The following is a 21,441-nucleotide window of genomic DNA, read 5'->3' as shown; positions in this document are numbered from 1 at the left end:
AAAATAGCATGTTCCAGACTGTTTTGTATTCCTCAGTTAACACTGTAGCCATGCCGCTCTCTCTCTCTGCCTGCCCTCTAAGCGCCATGGCCGCCACGTCAATGCCCCACCGTCAACATGGCGCCATATAGGCACGGGAGGCACATCTTTTAGAATTGGATCAAGTCATATTGTATCGAGGATGTGTGACCCGGAAATACGTCATTCCCATTCTCTGCTTGCATTGTGCCACAGCGCTAGTAAACAACAGCGGCCAGTTTTGGAACTAACAGACTTTCTCGACGGCATTTTAAGTGACAATCGGAACATTTTTTGGACACATTGTTCAGTCCCGACAGTCTGTTTTATCCAATCTCCGTTATATGGAGGTCCGTTTTCCCGAGGTTCCACTGTTTATCCAAAAATGTAATTAGCGTCTTCAGAAAATGTTGCAAATCATGAAACCTAACGGTGAAGACATTTTAGCATTAAAAGTTTGAAAAATATTACTTTTGAATATTTTTCTGAGAAACAATTATGACTTTTCGATGGATAACAACTGCCAATAATCCAAATAAAGGTCTATCAGTAAAATGAATTGCTTTTCAAAATGGAATTCAGTGCACCGTGTCTTTACTGTTTTTGATCAAATTAAACGAAAATGATCCATATCTTGCCTCTCTCGAACACAGGCAACTGCGAGTTAGTGGTCATTGGTAAGTGGGAAAGTTGTATCCTCGGTGAAGACAGCAGTATGGGGGTGCCCACAGGAGAGTAGTTGAAGATGGGAGAGCCGTAGCTCTGCCGACGGCCTTCCCGCCGATTGCTGTCGATAGCTGCCTGAAGCTCACCAGGGGAGCTCAGTCCCCGCTTTTCACATTCATACGGGTAAAGGTACTTCATGTACCTGTGGGAAAGAACAAATTCTCATTCACTTAATGTTTGACTTTAACACAGGGTTTCTCAGCTACCAGGCTTGTGGCCCAGTATTTCTTTTCTGCGCAGAGAAATTATTACAAAATTTAACCGTAGTTTCCTTTACATGCAACAGACCATTTTATTTCGAAAAATGACAACCATCTTGGCACTGTTGAGGCCATTTTGCACCACCAAAGTGGATCAAGGTACAGAAGCCCAAACGGTTGAGATGTATAAAAACCCTTAACCTGCCCTCACACTCCAAATGCCCTCTGGTATCGATGAAAACTCATGTAGGTAGACATTTTAAGTAGTTGGAAATGATAATTATATAAACATTATAAACCAGGGCGACACATCGAGCGAGTGCTTAGCACATCTATTTCGCCATTCTGAAGGTTGAGGTTTGAATCTCAACTTCAGGCTTCCTGTGCGGAGTTTTCATGTTCTCCCCATTCTTGCTTGGGAGTGAGTCCGATGGATCATTCAATCTAATACAATTTGTGGTCAGATTCACCCAGCAATTGACTGGCAACTAGTCCAGGGTGTACCACAACTCTCACCCTGCTACCCTAATTAGCGCTATAGAAAATGGTTGGCGAGCCAGATTCATTTAAATAGTTGCTGTTTTTGTGTTGTAAAAAAAAAAAAAAAAGTACATCTAAAACTATAAATGCTATTAAATAGAAACTGTGATTGTCAGGTGAAGACTCTGCATAGTTTGCGAAATTTTCAGTTGCTGATTGTGTGTAATTCATCTTGGTCACACACGGAGCATTTGCGATTGTCCCCTGCCTTGAGTGCCGGTTGTCAAGACTCGGAAGCGATCGTTTCTGCTCATACTCACTGCGTTCGGAGAGTAAAAGCTGCGCTGGTAATGGAGGTAGGAAGGTTAAGGCCCTTGGTGATCTCACGCCATATTTTCTTATTGATGACTTCCACTAAGCCACCTTTTTCAGTGACGAGCTTGTAGAGCATGTAAAGATCCAACACCTGCTTTGCCATGATGGGAATCCGATTCACTGGGGTACCTGCAGTAAGCAAGCACAATATCCGCAATCAATTCCATTAACTTTGGCTCCTTCCATCAATAGGCGTCTACCCATTCTTATAAAAAAAACATTTATCTCAAGCAAGTCAAATGTCTGACAGCTTTGTTCACAGTACGAAATCTAACATTCAGAAAGTTTCTCGTTTCGTCGAGGTGAATCGAGTGGAAATGGCTTCTTTAAATAGGAATGTACAATTCTGCGATGTGCTGAAACTAACAACCAAATCATAAACTTTGACAACTATGTTGTGAGAAATTAAATACATTCTATTATCATACACGAAAGAAACAGAAAACAGAAGAAAGTAGAGGAAAACGTCTTCATTTGTTTAAAACATTCTGAATGTACTCAGTTGAAAAAGGGTGGATTTTCTTTTTTACTGAATGACCAAGCCCTGACCCTTATTAGCAAAATAAAGACACTGAGCTAATAATTTGTGTTTGCAATTAAATGTCAGGCAAGAAGACAGAATACCCACTCTTTGTTTTAAGATTCTACAGTGGTTGACCCTGAGATAATTACCCCGGATTTTGCTGACAGAGTTCCATTGTGCCCATTGGATTTACCATAATAGGGATCAATAGCGCCAGAAATATAGTGCAAGCAGCAGTGAGGCCTTTACAGTGAGGGGGAGGAGAGCTTGAAGTATCGTCTGAGGTGGTAAAACCACATCAATTAAGTTCAGTAATTATGGGTTTATTTTGTGGTACTGGCATGGGAACGGATGAGACTCTATTAAAACAGAAGATTGATGTCCTCCTTTCTGCTAAGACAATATCATCGATACGTCTCAGGGTGCAGAACCTGAAACCAGCAGAAAGTGCCCAAGTGGCTTGCGGTCGACCAAAAATGGCATCAGCAGGTAATTCACTTTCACGGATAAGCGAATTTGTCTGATGAACTAAAAAACAAAACAAAACCACAACAACAACAACAATGAATTCCGCCTGAACAAATCTGCTAATGTGAAAATTCTACTGACCAGTTGAAAATCGTGTGAGCTGTAAACAGTGCCTGAGATACACCATCCATCCATCCATCCATTTTCTGAGCCGCTTCTCCTCACACGGGTCGCGGGCGTGCTGGAGCCTATCCCAGCTGTCATCGGGCAGGAGGCGGGGTACACCCTGAACTGGTTGCCAGCCAATCGCAGGGCACATACAAACAAACAACCATTTACACTCACAGTCACACCTACGGACAATTTAGAGTTTCCAATTAATGCATGTTTTTGGGATGTGGGAGGAAGAAAACCCACGCAGGCACGGGGAGAACATGCAAACTCCACACAGGCGGGGACGGGGATTGAACCCCGCACCTCAGAACTGTGAGGCTGACGCTCTAACCAGTCGAACAAAAACAGAACTTTTGCCGGACTAATAGTAAATTAACCTCCCAACCCCCCCCCCCCCCCCCCACACACACACACACACACCGACCCACCCACCCAAACCCCAAACCCCCCTGTCGACGATTCCTTTGACATCAGGAGACTCGATGCTTTAAGGAAAATGTATGGTCTTTCAATACTGACATTGATGTCTTTGTCTCCTTAATTCAGTGAAAGAGATATCAGGTATAAAAGAATGACGATCGAGGCCTTTTGTCACCATAAATGATCTCATCAGGTCATAAATCAGTGTGACAATAAATAATGATGGTCAAGACTAAAGAGTTACGTACATAATGTAGTTCACTGAGTCCAACAGTTGCCTTCGATTGATCCCCTCCAAGTAAATATAATTTTTAAATGGAGAAAAGTAGATTATCAGGGCCTCTTGAGTGCTAATGCTCGGCTTCTTTGCTGATGTGCTTACTTCCAAGTCGAGAAGAGGATGAGAAATTGTCCTCATGATTGATGTTGCTCTTTTACCTTGTGAAATGAACAACACCACATAAGAGATTAGACCCCACTGCCATAACACCTTCATTCATTGATTAAATTGTGGACCGCAAGATTCTTGTCCCTACGTGGTATAAAAGACACATTTTTTTAAAACAACAAAACATCAACTTAAAAGAAGCTCAAAAGCTAACGCAGGAGACAATTGTAAAGCACGAAACAATAAAACGTATTGTCAGTTCACGCGAAGACTCGAGCATTTATCTGAAGGGAAACTAAAGTCGCCTTTTCTTTAGCCACAAAGTCTTTTAACCAGTGAAGTTAAGAAAAAGTGCTGACGGACGTCTTCAGAGATAATTATCAATTTATGAATACAACCTCTGGGAAACAGTAAATCATAAAGGGTTTATCCATCCATCCATCCATTCTCAATACCAGACTTCGGGCGAAAGGCAGACGACACCCTGAACTGGTTTCCAGTCGGTCGCAGGGCACCACATATAGACACGGACAACCACTCGCACTCACATTGGCACCGTCACTGAGTGGGAACTGAACCCACGCTCCCTGCAACGAAGTCAGGCGAATGCGCCACGACAGCATCACAGTGAGCAGTTGGGGTGAGCACGTCTGCCTCACAGTCAGGACAGGAGATCCGGGTTTGACTCGCCGTCGGAACATCTGTGTGGTCCCATTCCTGATATTATTCTTATCGATTCTCTTTGGGTGAAGGAATCAACGAATACAAATGAGATATGATACCACTGATGTCATGACCCATATATACTATGACATTATATGACAGGATAATACATTTGTTTCTGCGTTGTGTTGTGTGAGTCATTTTATATACCGCTATATATGTGTATATATATATAGCGATATATATATATATATATATATATATATATATATATATATATACGGAAAGTATTCAGACCCCGTTAAATTTTTCACTCGTTGTTTCACTGCAGCTATTTGCTAAAATCATTTAAATTCATTTTTTTTCCTCATTAATGTACACACAGCACCCCATTTTGACAGAAAAAAATGGAATTGTTGACATTTTTGCAGATTTATTAAAAAAAGAAAAAGTGAAATATCCCACAGTCATAAGTATTCAGACACTTTGCTCAGTACTTAGTAGAAGCACCCTTTTGAAGTAATACAGCCATGAGACTTTTTGGAAATGATGTTTTTCACACCTGGATTTGGGGATCATCTGCCATTCCTCCTTGCAGATCCTCTCCAGCTCTGCCAGGTTGGATGGTGAACGGCCATTTTCAGGTCTCTTCAGAGATGCTCAATTGGGTTTAAGTCAGGGGTCAGGGCTCTGTCTGGGTCATTCAAGAACAGTCAGGGAGTTGTTCTGAAGCCGCTCGTTCGTTATTTTGGCTGTGTGCTTAGGGTCATGTCTTTTTGGAAGGTGAACCTTCGGCCCAGTTTAAGGTCCTGAGCACTCTGGAAAAGGTTTTCGTCCAGGATATCCCTGTACTTGGCCGCATTCATCTTTCCTTCGATTGCAAGCAGTCGTCCTGTCCCTGCAGCTGAAACACCCCCCACCCAAAGCATGATGCTGCCACCACCGTGCTTCAATGTTGGGACTGTATTGGACAGGTGATGAGCAGTGCCTGGTTGTCTCCACACATACTGGTTAGAATTAAGGCCAAAGACCAGAGAATCTTATTTCTATTATTAGTCCTTGAGGTCTTTTTTTTTTTTAGCAAATTCCATGCGGGCTTTCATGTGTCTTGCACAGAGGAGAGGCTTCCGTCAGGCCACTCTGCCATAAAGCCCCGACTGGTGGAGGGCTGCAGTGATGGTTGACTTTCTAGAACTTTCTCCCACCTCCCATCTCCATCTCTTGAGCTCAGCTACAGTGCTCTTTGGGTTCTTCTTTACCTCTGTCACCAAGGCTCCTCTCCCCCAATTGCTCAGTTTGGCCGGACGACCAGCTCTAGGAAGGGTTCTGGTCCGCCAAATCTTCATTTCCGCCAACTCCAGCTCTGCTTCCTGTTGTCTCTTCAGCGCCACTGTCTCTAATCTGTGCATCATGGCTGGCCTCACCACTGTTTTATAAACTTTGCCCTTCATCCGAGCAGAGACTCTTCTGTCACATAACACACCTGACACCTTTCTCCACCCGTTCCAACCTGCTTGGAACCGTTTCTTCACTTCCTGATCACACTCACCATTGCTCTGGACGGTTGACCCCAAGTATTTAAAGTCCTCCACCCTTGCTATCTCTTCTCCCTGCAGCCTCACTCTTCCCCCACCACCCCTCTCATTCATGCACAAATATTCTGTTTTACTTCGGCTAATCTTCATTCCTCTTCTTTCCAGTGCATGCCTCCATCTTTCTAACTGTTCCTCCAGCTGCTCCCTGCTTTCACTGCAGATCACAATGTCATCTGCAAACATCATGGTCCACGGGGATTCCAGTCTAACCTCATCTGTCAGCCTATCCATCACCACTGCAAAAAGGAAGGGGCTCAGGGCTGATCCCTGATGCAGTCCCACGTCCACCTTAAATTCTTCTGTCACACCTACATCACACCTCACCGCTGTGCTGCTGCCCTCGTACATGTCCTGTATTATTCTAACATACTTCTCTGCCACTCCAGACTTCCGCATGCAGTACCACAGTTCCTCTCTGGGTACTCTGTCATAGGCTTTCTCTAGATCTACAAAGACACAATGTAGCTCCTTCTGACCTTCTCTGTACTTTTCCATCAACATCCTCAAAGCAAATAATGCATCTGTGGTACTCTTTCTAGGCATGAAACCATACGGTTGCTCGCAAATACTCACTTCTCTCCTGAGTCTAGCCTCCACTACTCTTTCCTATAACTTCATTGTGTGGCTCATCCACTTTATTCCTCTATAGTTGCCACAGCTCTGCACATCACCTTTGTTCTTAAAAATGGGCACCAGTACACTTTTCCTCCATTCCTCAGCCATCTTCTCACGCACTAGAATTCTATTGAACAAGCTGGTCAAAAACTCCACAGCCACCTCTCCTAGATGTTTCCATACCTCCACAGGAATGTCATCAGGACCAACTGCCTTTCCATTTTTCATTCTCTTTAATGCCTTTCTAACTTCCCCCTTACTAATCATTGCCACTTCCTGGTCCACCACACTTGCCTCTTCTACTCTCCCTTCTCTATCATTTTCCTCATTCTTCAACTCCTTGAAGTATTCTTTCCATCTAGCTAGCACACTGCTGGCACCAGTCAACATATTTCCATCTCTATCCTTAATCACCCGAACCTGCTGCACATCCTTCCCATCTCTATCCCTCTGTCTGGCCAGCCTGTATAGATCCTTTTCTCCTTCTTTAGTGTCCAACCTGCCATACATGTCATCATATGCCTCTTGTTTGGCCTTTGCCACCTCTACCTTTGCCCTGTGTCGCATCTCAATGTATTCCTTTCGCCTCTCCTCGGTCCTCTCAGTGTCCCACTTCTTCTTAGCTAACCTTTTTCCTTGTATGATTTCCTGTACTGTGAGGTTCCACCACCAAGTCTCCTTCTCTCCTTTCCTGCCAGAAGATACACCAAGTACTCTCCTGCCTGCCTCTCTGATCACCTTGGCTGCAGTGGTCCAGTCTTCTGGAAGCTCCTCCCGTCCACCGAGAGCCTGTCTCACCTCTTCCCGAAAAGCTGCACTACACTCGTCCTGTCTCAGCTTCCACCACATGGTTCTCTTCTCTGCCTTTGTCTTCCTAATCTTCCCACCACCAGAGTCATCTTACACAGCACCATCATATGCTGTCAAGCCACACTCTGCCCTACCACAACCTTACAGTCGGTAACCTCCTGCAGATTACATCGTCTGCACAAGATTTAATCCACCTGTGTGCTTCTACCTCCGCTCTTGTAGATCACCCTATGCCTCTTCTGGAAAAAAGTGTTCACTACAGCCATTTGCATCCTTGTTGCAAAGTCTACCACCATCAGAATCAGAATCAGAATCAGAATCATCTTTATTTGCCAAGTATGTCCAAAACACACAAGGAATTTGTCTCCGGTAGTTGGAGCCGCTCTAGTACAACAGACAATCAATTTACAGAACACTTTGGGGACATCAAGACATTGACAAAAAAAATTTGTGCAAAAAGATGCAGAGTCCTCTAGCACTTAGAGCAGTTCGAACGACTAATATTGCAATAGTCCGGTGCAATGACCATTGTGCCAAGGGCGCTGAGACTTCAAGGAGTGTATGCGGTTTAAAGTGACGAGTAGTGCGATCATCTGGGACAATGTTGGTTGTGCAAATGTTGCAGATACTCCTCAATCAGTGTGCAAATGGAGGAGATGCTACTCTGGCATGATTGGCCAGTATATGCAAATAGTGCAGCATGGCGAGACAACTACAGCGAGTGCACGAGTAATACATAATTGGCCCCACAGAAATGTGACAACGAACTCAAGTCAAAAAATTGCCAGCTTGTTGTAATGGAATTATAGGTTAGGTGTTTAAGAAGTTGATCGCAAGAGGGAAGAAGCTGTTGGAATGTCTACTAGTTCTAGTTTGCGTTGATCGGTAGCGCCATCTGTCCCTCCAAGTTCCTTTCCTGGATGCCGTACTTACCAATCACTTCTTCATCACCCCAATTACCTTCACCAACATGTCCATTACAATCCGCACCAATTACGACTCTCTCTCTATCTGCGCTTTTCCATCGTCATCAGTCATCCGTGGCGGACGTTGTTAACCCAGGCCACGACCGATCCGGTATGGAATTCTTTGGATGAACGCTCATATTTGTTTGGCAAAATTTTAAGCCCGATGCCCTTCCTGACGCAACCCTCTGCATTTATCCGGGCTTGGGACCGGCCTACAGTTTGCACTGACTTGTGCCCCCCATAGGGCTGCATTAATGTCAGGTGACTGATAAACCTAATCAGTATTTCTCAGCGTAATAATTTAAAAGCAATTGTCTTGTCTCTAGACCAAGATAAAGTGTTAAAGCGTGACAAAGTTAACTGGTCATTTCTTTTTGCAGTAGTTCACAAATTTGGTTTCTGTGGCTCATTTGTTCCCTGGATCGTAACGTTATACAACTCATCCAAAGCAACTGTCAGAATAATTGGGGTCACGTCACAAAATTTCACTTTACAAAGAGGAACTAAAACGAACCACTGGCAATAGCAATACGGCAGAACACTAGTATTAAAGGTATCTGCTCTCCTGTGTCAGATCACAAAATCAATCTATATGCAGAAGTTATCCTTCTTTATTTAAAAAAAACACAACCGATCACTTCAAACCGTTTTCAACCTCATGAAGACATTTTTGCAATTATCAGACTATACCATCAATTGGTCAAAATCAACAATACTCCCTATAACGGCTAACTCATGGAATCCTATGGACCAAAACCCAAACTATCCTATTCTTACAGGCAACATCAAATATCTAGACAGTAATATCTCAGCAAAACTTACAGAGTTAAGTCATCGACCTCTCGTGCAAAAAGTTTGTGACGAGCCTACCAAGCTCACTTCTAGGGCATATAAATAAAGTAAAAATAAAAATGTCACCTTAAATTAGCTATTTATTTTCACTGATCCCATTCAAACCCACGTTAAAGTGGTTCCAAATGCTAGACTCTGCCAATGATATTTTTACTCCAAAAGTAAGAAAAATAGATTTATACTATTCATCCTTCAGAATCCGATTATTGCAGCCCCTTTATCAGCATGGTGGAAAAGTCAAGAAACCACACAATTTATTCCAACAATTTCAATTTAGAGGTGGTAACGTTCTTGAATATTATAAAGTAAAAACAGCAATCTGAAAAGAGTCCCAACACGCGTTAATACTTTACAACCACCCGTTGTTGTTCAGAAAATAGTGGAACTATTCCCACAAAACAAAAGACTCCTTTCAAAAGTATACACATTCATCTCAAATACTACAACCCCAATTCCAATGAAGTTGGGACGTTGTATTAAAAATAAATAAAAACAGAATACAATGATTTGCAAATCATGTTCGACCTATATTTAATTGAATACACTACAAAGACAAGATATTTAATCTTCAAACTGATAAACTTAATTGTTTTTAGCAAATAATAATTAACTTAGAATTTTATGGCTGCAACACGTTCCAAAAAAGCTGGGACAGGGTCATGGTTACCACGGTGTAACATCACCTTTTCTTTGAACAACATTCAATAAACGTTTGGGAACTGAGGACACTAATTGTTGAAGCTTTGTTGGTGGAATTCTTTGGTGGAATTCGTTGTTCAAAGAAAAGCTGATGTTACACCGTGGTAAACATGACCCTGTGCCAGCTTTTTTGGAACGTGTTGCAGCAATAAAATTCTAAGTTAATGCTTATTTGCTAAAAACAATAAAGTTTGTCAGTTTAAACATTAATTATCTTGTCTTTGTAGTGTATTCAATTAAATATAGGTCGAACATGATTTGCAAATCATTGTATTCTGTTTTTATTTATTTTTAATACAACGTCCCAACTTCATTGGAATTGGGGTTGTATTCGGACATCAACTTATGGGCTCATACAGGTGTTTTGACATTAAAAGCATTTCCCCACACAACTCATCAGGAGCACAGCCTTGCTTATTTTCCCCATCCTGTCCTACCCTGCCCTTTTCTGTCCTCCCTCATCTTTTCCTAGTTGTTGCGTGTCCTCAACAACACCCAAGCAAGGACGGGGCGAGGTTCACCTCTTTGTGAACAAGTGCGTGAGAAACTAGTCGAACGGTGTGGGTGTGTCTCCCTCCTCGTCCACAAATATCAACACAACTTGACTTTGCAACATTACCTGTAGTCAAATATCTAGACTTTCTAACTATTGTTCTGCTGTGTTTCACACCCCTATTCCCCTTGTCTGTTCGGTCCCTCTGTCTGTCCCCCAAAACCTTTTTCGGTCCGGCTGCATTTTCAAATAATAAAAAAATAAATAAACAGAGGGAGGCGGCACGGTTGCCGACTGGTTCGAGCATCTGCCTCACATCTGCCTTCTGAGGAGCGGGGCTTAATCCCCGGCCCCGCCTGTGTGGAGTTTGCGTGTGCTCCCCGTGCCTGCGTGGGTTTTCTCCGGGCACTCCGGTTTCCTCCCACGTCCCAAAAACATGCATGGTAGGTTAATTGAAGACTCTAAATTGCCCGTAGGTGTGAATGTGAGTGTGAATGGTTGTTTGTTTGTATGTGCCCTGCCATTGGCTGGCAACCAGTTCAGGGAGTACCCCGCCTCCTGCCCGTTGAAAGCTGCGATAGGCTCCAGCACGCCCGCGACCCTAGTGAGGATAAGCGGCTCAGAAAATGGATGGATGCATAAACAGAGGGAGTATTTCAAACTCCTCTGTTACACAGCAAAACTGTTCCAGCAGAAAGAAGGATAAAGATCCACCATTCTGCATGGCCATGCAGCTGAACAGGATGGATTAAAAAAGGAAGAAACTCAACTTCCTCATTTTTTCCCAATAAAAAAACAGCACCTGCTGGTAGAGTCCTCACTTTGTGAATGGCCAATAAAAGCAAAATATTTCACATTGTTGTGCACGCATGTCCATTCAGTGGGTTCCCTTGCTTGCCTTTTCTCCTCTAACTGAAGTTCCGTATCTTTTGCACTATAAGGCGCACTTAAAAGCCTTGAATTTTCTCAACAGTGCACCTTATAATCTGGTGCGCTTTATGTATCAATTCAGGTTGAGCTTACTGACCTCGAACTGATTTTATGTGGTTTAGGCGCTCAAAAATCTGCCAAAATGTTTTAGTACGACTTTAGTAAGCTACGAAGCCGCATACAAAGGATGCATCTCAATTTGGCCCCTCTCACAAAAGTTGTACATAGATAATTATGGTAAGACAAATTATTTTATGCTAAACAGCTGTAGAATAAAAATAATAACAATTATTTTTGTTCAACCATGAATGTAGGGAGAATTTCCGTGAAAGACATTGTTTTGTCATCTGACCTTTAAAAAAGGATGTCTTACCACGTTTCTGCATGAAACTGAAGAGGTCATCCAGGAATTCTCTGCGCTTTCCATCGTCATCCAGTTCATACAACTAGACAAAAAAAAGAGAGAAATTAAATATCTCATTACATTTTAAACTAATGAAACATAATGAGATCAAAAAGTGTTTTTTTTTTTTTTTTTTTAACCCAAATAAGTATTGAATAAGTGGGGATAAACCACCAAAAAGAGTTTTTGGGGCAAGTTCTCCAACAAACATGCCGGGTTCGCTCTCGTCATTGTCAGAGTCAGTCTCGTTGCTGGGGGGCTGTTCAGCAATGATGCCGGCTTTTGCGAAAGCTGGGACAACAGTCAAAGCAGATACATTAGCCCAAGCATCCACAATCCATTCTCATACGGTGGCGTAACCCGCCCGGCGTCGCCTCCCAGTCTTAGTTGCACTTGGTTTTTCACAGCGGCTGTGAGATGCGCGCGCATGGAGTCACAGATCAACAGGGGGAAAAAAACATCCAGTCTCTTTACGTACACCTCACTCAGCCACTCTCTCATTTTCTCCTCGTCCATCCAGCCCTTTTGATTGGCCTTAACGATGACTTTGGCTGGAAACTTTTCTTTCGGCAGCATCTTCCTCTTAAAAATCACCATAGGTGGCAGTTTCTTTCCATTACCATAGCAACCAAGAACAACAGTAAAAGCCAACTTCTCGTGCCCCGTTGTGCGCACCGCAAGCGTGGTGGTCCCCTTCTTCTCTACAGTGTGGTTCACTGGGATGTCGAAAGTGAGCGGCACCTCGTCCATGGTGATGTGGTCGGGCTGGATGTGTTTGTCGGCAGTCTTTTTCCTGCAGTAGGAGCGCAAGATGGACAGTTTTTCCTTGTATTCCGCCAGACGTTGCTGCGCCACGGTAGTCCTTGCCCGGATGGATAGATGACCCTAACCCTAACCCGCTTCTCCTCACTAGGGTCGCGGGAGTGCTGGAGCCTATCCCAGCTAACATCGGGCAGGAGGCGGGGTACACCCTGAACTGGTTGCCAGCCAATGGCAGGGCACATACAAACAAACAACCATTCGCACTCACATTCACAATTACGGGCAATTTTAGAGTTGACAATTAACCTAGCATGCATGTTTTGTGGATGTGGGAGGAAACCGGAATGCCCGGAGAAAACCCACGCAGGCACGAGGAGAACAGGCAAACTCCACAAAAGCGAGGCCGGATTTGAACCCGGGTTCTCAGAACTGTGAGGCTGATGTGCTAACCAGTCGTCTACCGTGCCGCAAATTTATGTTTCATATATACCAAATATTAGTTCTATTAGTTTTATAGGGTCTGTCGGGAAGTCAAATCTCAGATTCAGGAGGAGCAGTGTGGTTTTCGTCCTGGCCGTGGAACAGCGGACCAGCTCTACACCCTTGGCAGGGTCCTCGAGGGTGCATGGGAGTTTGCCCAACCAGTCTACATGTGTTTTGTAGACTTGGAGAAGGCGTTTGACCGTGTCCGTCGGGGGGGTCCTGTGGGAGTATGGACCCCCTGATACGGGCTGTTCGGTCCCTGCACGACCGGAGTCAAAGTTTGGTCCGCATATCCGGCAGTATGTCGGACTCATTTCCGGTGAGGGTTGGACTCCGCCGAGGCTGCCCTTTGTCACAGATTCTGTTTAGAACTTTTATGGACAGAATTTCAAGGGGCACACGAAGCGTAGAGGTAGTCCAGTTTGGTGGCCTCAGTATTGCATCTCCGCTTTTTGCAGATGATGTGGTTCTGTCGGCTTCATCAAGCCGTGACCTCCAACTCTCACTGGAGCAGTTGGCAGCCAAGTCTGAAGCGACTGGGATGAGAATCAGCACCTCCAAATCTGAGACAATGTTCCTCAGACGGACAAGGGTGGAGTGCCCTCTCCGGGTTGTGGATGAGATCCTGCCCCAAGTGGAGGAGTTCAAGTATCTTGGGGTCTTGTTCACGAGTGAGGGAAGAATGGAACGGGAGATCGACAGGCGGATCGGTGCGGCGTCCGCAGTGATGCGGACTATGTATCGGTCCGTTGTGGTAAAGAAGGAGCTAAGCCGAAAGGCGAAGCTCTCGATTTACCGGTCGATCTACGTTCCTACCCTCACCTATGGTCACGAGCTGTGGAATTGTTCCATGCACCCATTCCCAGAAAGATAACTTTGAGTGCAGCTGCACAAAGCTAATGGTGAGAATGTTGTGGGAATGAGAAGAGTGTAATTCTTTTCCTTGTTTTCTTTTCTTCTGTCTCTCTCACTTCTGTATTACAAAGGTGATTCTTTGCTTGCGCTTCAGTAAGGGGTGACAACCGGTGACGACTTGTACCTTTTCCTCTCTATGCAAAGTTATTTCTTTTTTCCATGTCATAAATACCCACACAGACAAGATTGCTTCCTTACTTATTCTGTCAGAAAAAGATTTGCCAAAAAAACTCCCCTGCCGCACAGCAAAACTGTTCCAGCACAAAAGGCTTACAGATCCACCATTCTGCATGGCCATGCAGCTGAACAGGGCAGGAATGAATGAATGAATGAATGATTGGATAAATACATTTGTAGGGGGCGCTACTCATCCATTTTTGAAAAAATGTGCAAAAAACGTGTACAATATAGAAATGTTTGCCAGGCGTCACGTGTGTTCGAAGTTTCATGAGTTTTTAATGCATGTGTAGACCCTCAAAACAGCGCTGGCTTCTTGTGTGGGAGTCACCTCCAAACCTCTGCTCATGCCACAGACAGCTTTGAATTTTACATGAGCTATTGTTAAATGTTTGCTGCCTAGTGAAAATGAACATGACGTTAACAAGCTTACATAGAGAAACATGGCGGATGGGAGTCTTCTTTTTATGTACCTTTTTCATTGTCAGCTTTGTTATTTTAACATTTTATCGGCGCGTCCATTTCAATGACATGAACGTGAGCACATTGAGCTCAATCCGCGCTCCCATTCACGTCATTGACGAGGCCGTGACGACCATCGCTGGCAACAGTGAATGCAAGCTTTGCTATTTCCTCCACCACAGATACATTCACAATCACAATCACAAATATAATTCAGTAATGTTGTAAAACACAACATATGTAGACTTTATCGAGCGTATTTTTATGGCTCCACAGTTGCTTCAAACCCTGAAATGCAGCGTAGCCGTTCGGCTGAGTTGTGTGGGCGGGTGACAGCCACGAAATGGGCAGGTATAATATATGAATATATGAATATAATTAGCAGAACTACGATTTCTTTTGCAAGCGGTTTTGGTGTTCGAAAGCTTTTGCATTCAGGGAGCGAATCGCATCGATGTCAAACTCAAACCATGTCACAGACTAATTTTGACCTATATTATGCATAAAACGAGAAGAAAAATTTATTCTGATGGAACGGGCCTTTTAATGATCAAATTTTTCTGATCTTAAGTTATGAACATGTTTATCCACTGTAAGAAATCACTGTTAGAAAAAAATAAATTAAAAAAAACCCACTCAAATTCAGTCAGTAACATACAGTTTTCCATTAAAACTGTATTATCCACTAAAAACGATCCATTCTGGGATACATTTGGACTTTATCGTTTTTCATGAAATAAGGTAATACATCACAGATAGTCTTGCATTCTGGGATGGATTTGAAAATAAACAACGGAGTTTCTTCATACAAAGTGTTAACCTTTCCCGCTCCGGTCACCTGACCGTGGTCGGGAGACGCAGGGGTTAACTCCCTTCTCTCGTCGCACACCTGAGCTGGGTGGCGGCAACAATAAAGGCACGAAGCACCGATTTGCTGCTTTAATGGCTTTATTAGCGCCTCTGCACATTCGACGTCAACGGGTCCTCCGCTACACTCGCTACTGGACACACTCGCACCGGCGTCTCACTGGCACATCGACGCACACGCCCACACACACACTGAGCTCGCTGTCACAATCACGTGGGACAATAACCGTAACGGAAGTATTTCGACTTCAACGGTGAAATCCGACTTACGCGGAAATTCGGGTTACGTCACCAGCTTTGGAACGGAACTTGTTCGTAAATCGAGGACTTCCTGTAGTCCTAATTTTAAAAAATGTACAGTATTATTAACATCGGCTTTCTACATTTCAGCAATACACCTTTTACAAGAGCCATCAATTCTCGTTTTCTATTTTTTTTATTTGCAGTTTTGCACAGCATTGGAACATGAAATTCCTCAACAAACCTTTCACGCTAATGTCATAATATAAACAGGTACACTATTGGCTGTTCTATGCTGTGAACACATCTACTTAATCAAGTGCAATAATCATGAAAATCAAGATTACAACTATCATCACTGATCAAGTCAAATTTGAAATGTGTATTTGAACATCCGTCCATCGATTTTAAGTACTGCTTATCGAACATGACACCGACAATTTGAAATCATTGCTTGATTAACCCTTGGGCACATGCAACAGCCGCTATTTTGTGCAACACGGTCCCGGGTCTGCCAGCACTGTGTCACAAACATGAAGTGTTATTAGCCACCGAATAAGGTCGGAACACTCACTGCATGGATTGCGTGCGTGACAATGCAAAAGCTGGGAACCCATTTCTTTATCTTAGATCCAATAATTAATTTCCTACTCCACTGGTATTAAAACCACAGGAAATTTCTCGAATGAATTGTAAAAATCAGAGGCGTGGTCTCTGCTCCCACTAGAAACCCTGCCCTCTTTGCTCCTTGGTATAAAAGGCCAGAGTTTTTGTTCCTCTGGTCTCTTCTTTGTTTCCCCTGCCTGCCGAATACAGTTTGATTGGAACTGTCTAACGCACCCGCGTTCGCTTCCGGCGTATTCTTTTCCCAAATGAATTACGTTTTTATCCAAAAGCAATATACGCGACACACTGAAGTGGGTGAAATCAAAGAGATGTGCAACGTGGTGAAGCGTCAGATTTAGCCCGTAGCATCTGAAAAGGGGAAAGCTTTTGGTCTGTATTTGATAGGCTGGGGATCGTTTGCATAAACATCCATCAACAGAGCAAAGGAAGGCAGCCCTGTGTCGTACTTAACCTTTGGATCATTGTCTTGGAGGAAATTCAAATCCATTTTTATTTTTATTTTCTTTCAGCTGTTGGTTCTCTTCCCGCAGATGCATGATTTCCTTCATCCGGAGGGAACACATCCTGCGCTCTTCACCACTGCGCTGCCGTGCTTCACTCTCAGCCACAGGAGTGTTTTTTCTGCTTTAAAAAAAAAACGAAAATGAAAAGACCAAATCAGAATCGAAAATGTCACAACTGATGAAGACAAAATGCCACTGAGAAAAGTTGACCTACAGACAGATGTCGTATAGCTTTTAAGTCAAATAACAGAAAAAGCAGAATTTATTGAAGCTGTGTGGATTTGGCCTGCATCCTGCTCCTCTGTCTCTGGTCCAGTGTTATGAGTACCTGTGGATGAGAGGTGTTTTGCTCTGCCTCTCTTCCCACTTAATCACCATCTCAGTATGACTGAGGTGAAGGGATGGTGCCCAGTCAGGATCGCGCAGAATTTCGTAGGCTGGTTTGCCTGAAGTAAACCCAAAGAAAAATAACCATCAACCTACAATCTTACAATTGATAACGTATCTGTAAACCACAACCATAATGGCGTGTCAAATTCACCAATCTAATGTAACGTTACATTTGAAAGGTATTACATTGACGTTACATAACACAATTAACTTCTGTGGAAATGCTTTTAATGCATAATAACATTCTATCACTATCATTGTAACGTTTTGTAACGTTACGCTTGAACGGCATAACACTGGCGTTACATAACATAATACAGATCAAATGAACTTACCCTTGTGGAAATGGAAAACGTGATACTGTATCTGGTCTCCGTATTGTTGCTGTCGAAGGCACACGCCGCCTCTTGTGATGTCGGAAACACAGCTCGAGATGTTCGTCTTCCGTGCCGGAACGCGATGAAAGCCTGCGTTGCCGTCGCCTGCTGTCCCGTGGCTGTTACGTCAACGATTGCAACAGTTGATAACTTTTTACCATTGTCTCTTATCTGATGCTAGACAACAACCGTCCGCGATTACCAATTCCACTTCCTCCCACAATTCTCGCGCTTTTGAAGTGACGACACATTTTCAATCTCTATACGACACCTCTAAACCTTTAGCTTTAATGTCCGCTCGGCTAACTAAATGCTAACAAACTAGCTCTGTAAACGGTATGGAGTCTACGCATGGAGCTCAATATGGCATGCTAGCTCAGTAGCACCACTTAATCTTGACCCAACAACATTTTGGCCTACTTTATGATGTGGACAAGTAGGGTTGGGAATCTCTGGCACGAGGTAGATTCGATACATATCTAGATACACGGGTTCCGATTCGGGGGAAAAAACAATTTCTTTAAGGGCAGAACGATACGATTCGCTTCAGTCTGAGAGCGATATAATTATTCGATACCATTCGATTTCGTGTGGAAACTGTGATAGTTAACATTTGCTGATGTAGACGATAATCATAAAGAACCTTGATTTGACAACCCAATTCTATAAAATTACATTTGTCTAATCCTATTTTCAAACATTTACAAGACCACTTATCTTTGAGAATGACCACAACCATTGATTGAAAATAATAATGTGCACAAACAAACCGTTAAGAGCGAAGGCCCTAAGAGCCATTCAAACCCACATTAAAGTTGTTCTAAATGCTAGACACTGCCATTTAGAATTTTTACTCTAAAAATAAGAAAAATAGAATCAGCCTATCCACCCTTCAGAAAAGTCAAACAAGGGGGACTTGATGCACTCAACATCAAACACTATTACCTAGCTAGCCTCATTAAGTGGCTACATCCAAATGTTGAACAACAATCTTGACTGGAACTAGAACAGATTACTAGACTGCACCAAACTTTCAGACCTCCCTTTTACCAGCACAAGCCTCAAGTGTCACAATTGTTTTAAGAATCCAATTATAGCAGCCACTTGAATCAACCTGGTGGAAAAGTCTAGAAACTACACAATCTCAATCAGCATCATATAATTTCTCCCCAATCTGGCACAATCCTGCTTTTGAGATGAAGAAAATCACAGCACATGGGAACAGAGTGGAATTGACCACCTATGTCATTTTTTCAAAAATAATGCAGTCATGTCATGTGAAAACTATTTCCAAGAATTTCAAATTAGAGGTGGTAACTTCCTTCAATACTATAAAGTAGTACTAGCTACTAGCTGTAGGGTAAGGAGGGGCTGCCCCCCTTTTCTCTGGGGTCTTCCAGCCGGTCAGGCCGGGCTCGCAGGAGTCTAGCCTCTTAATTCATGCACATTTTTATTACTCACACTGTACATATTTCACACATTCACATCTCATTAAGAGCCGCTGGGCCAGGTCTGGGAACATCTGTGCTGGTCTCTGGTCCGGTTGCGCCCTCTCTCTGCCCGGCCAGTCTCCTAGTTTTAATGCATCATACACCCATCGGCGGAGGGAGGGCAGTGTCAGGCTAGGGAGGACAGTCGGCCAGGTGTTTCTGCACTCCAGCCTGTTCCCTGGGCCGCCATGCCTTTCCCCTGCTGATTAAAAATCAGCAGGGGACACCTGGCCGACTGTCCTCCCTAGCCTGACACTGCCCTCCCTCCGCCGATGGGTGTATGATGCATTAAAACTTGTAGACTGGCCGGGCAGTCCAGGGAATGTGGGAAATGAGTAAGACGTTACTCATTTCCCACATTCTGTCCTCCCCTGCCGTTTTCAGTCCTCTCTCTGTCACGTACGTGGTTAGGGCGAGGGCGACTAATGCAAGGCAAGAACATGGCGGACCCAATTGGCGTCTCCGTTGGCCACCACGCGGCAGTCCCGGGTAGATGGCCAAACGGGTGCCCAAGAAAAGGTCAGAGGGAAAGGATTTGGACTCACTGGGGTTGGAAACGGGGAGACATGACAAAAACTGATGAGGACGGGATAAACTAGGGAAGGAACCAGAAAAATCGAAGTCTGTGTCAGAGTCAGAATCAGACAGAAGGTTAACTAAATCGGGGCCATCTTCACAATCAGAAAAATCAGAATCTAAAGAAACATGTGGATGTAAAATAGTCGGGCATGGTCAATAACTAGGTCAAGTGGGGGGACCCGATGAAAAGGACAGAAAAGACTGAACGATAGGGCTTACTGGAGGAGGGTCGGTATGGATGGCAGGCTGAGGACGGTGGGAGGCAGTTTGGCGGTGTCCAGGGTGACGCCATCTTCTTCCCGCTGGGTCATGTTCTGGTCAGTTCATTCTGTCACGTACGTGGTTAGGGCGAGGGCGAGTAACGCAAGGCAAGAACATGGTGGACCCAATTGCAGGGAACCAGGGAGGCAAGGCAGGAGTGCGGGAGTCTCAAAATAATATTTAATCTTCAAAAAGGGCAAACAAGGCTATTGGATAAAGCAAAACTAAACAAAGTCCCACAACAGATAACCAAACGAAAGTAACAAAGAAACACTTGAATATCTAAAACTGGAAACAAACTATGACCTGTGAGTAAGACGTGGAATAGAAAGGGAAAATGACACCTGACAATGACATACGACAATGATAAAGACAACTGACGACTATGACATGGCAAAGACATGTGACAACGACAATGAACCGACAAGAACTGAAAGAAACTAAATACAAACAGATAGACGAGACAACGAGGAACACCTGGACAAGACATGAGTGGCTGGAGAGAGCTGATTGGTCGACACAAAGTAGACGAGAACAGGTGGACACAACAACTTAATGAGGACACGACAAACATGGAACACAGGAAAACACAACCCAAACCAAAACACAGACCATGACAGTACCCCCCCTCTAAAGGAACGGATCCCAGACGTTCCCCAAACAACACCAAAAAGTCACCAACCCAGGGTGGGCGGAAGGGGGGCCTGGAGGAGGGTACAGAGTCCACCCTTCAGGTCAGTCTGGTGGCCATCCAGGCCACCCGGGGTGAGGTGCTTGGCTGAGCGGTTCAGGAGGTCGTCCAGGACGCCAAGCACCAGGGTCTTTACAGGGCCATTCAGGCGGACGGTCACGGTGCCGAAGCCAATGGTAATGCAGGGGCCAGGCAATAGGGTTGGGTGGCGGCCGCTGGGCGAGCGCCGCCGGAGCGGGGACGGGTGGCGGCCGCCGGGCGAGCGCCGCCGGAGCGGGGACGGGTGGCGGCCGCCGGGCGAGCGCCGCCGGAGCGGGGACGGGTGGCGGCCGCCGGGCGAGCGCCGCCGGAGCGGGGACGGGTGGCGGCCGCCGGGCGAACGCCGCCGGAGCGGGGACGGGTGGCGGCCGCCGGGCGAGCGCCGCCGGAGCGGGGACGGGTGGCGGCCGCCGGGCGAGCGCCGCCGGAGCGGGGACGGGTGGCGGCCGCCGGGCGAGCGCCGCCGGAACGGGGGACGGGTGGCGGCCGCCGGGCGAGCGCCGCAGGAACGGGGGACGGGTGGCGGCCGCCGGACGAGCGCCGCAGGAACGGGAGCCTGGCGCGGCCGCCGGACGAGCGCCGCAGGAACGGGAGCCTGGCGCGGCCGCCGGACGAGCGCCGCAGGAACGGGAGCCTGGCGCGGCCGCCGGACGAGCGCCGCAGGAACGGGAGCCTGGCGCGGCCGCCGGACGAGCGCCGCAGGAACGGGAGCCTGGCGCGGCCGCCGGACGAGCGCCGCAGGAACGGGAGCCTGGCGCGGCCGCCGGACGAGCGCCGC

The 21,441-nt window shown here is 45.2% G+C and overlaps 1 protein-coding gene across 1 annotated transcript in view; it reads right to left on the bottom strand.

The window, feature by feature from the left end:
- arid3c (AT rich interactive domain 3C (BRIGHT-like)) overlaps positions 1-21,441 on the bottom strand; it is a 50,398-nt gene that overhangs the window by 22,222 nt on the left and 6,735 nt on the right. Inside the window, exons 2-4 of the mRNA XM_061671152.1 lie at positions 11,771-11,843; positions 1,745-1,928; positions 657-886 (exon numbers count right to left, since the gene is read on the bottom strand). Of these exons, the coding sequence (XP_061527136.1) occupies positions 657-886; positions 1,745-1,928; positions 11,771-11,843 (487 nt within the window). The remainder of the gene's footprint in view (positions 1-656; positions 887-1,744; positions 1,929-11,770; positions 11,844-21,441) is intronic.

This window comes from Phycodurus eques, chromosome 3, assembly GCF_024500275.1.
Source record: "Phycodurus eques isolate BA_2022a chromosome 3, UOR_Pequ_1.1, whole genome shotgun sequence".
NCBI lineage: Eukaryota > Metazoa > Chordata > Actinopteri > Syngnathiformes > Syngnathidae > Phycodurus > Phycodurus eques.
This window is presented reverse-complemented; position numbering and strand designations above follow the sequence as displayed.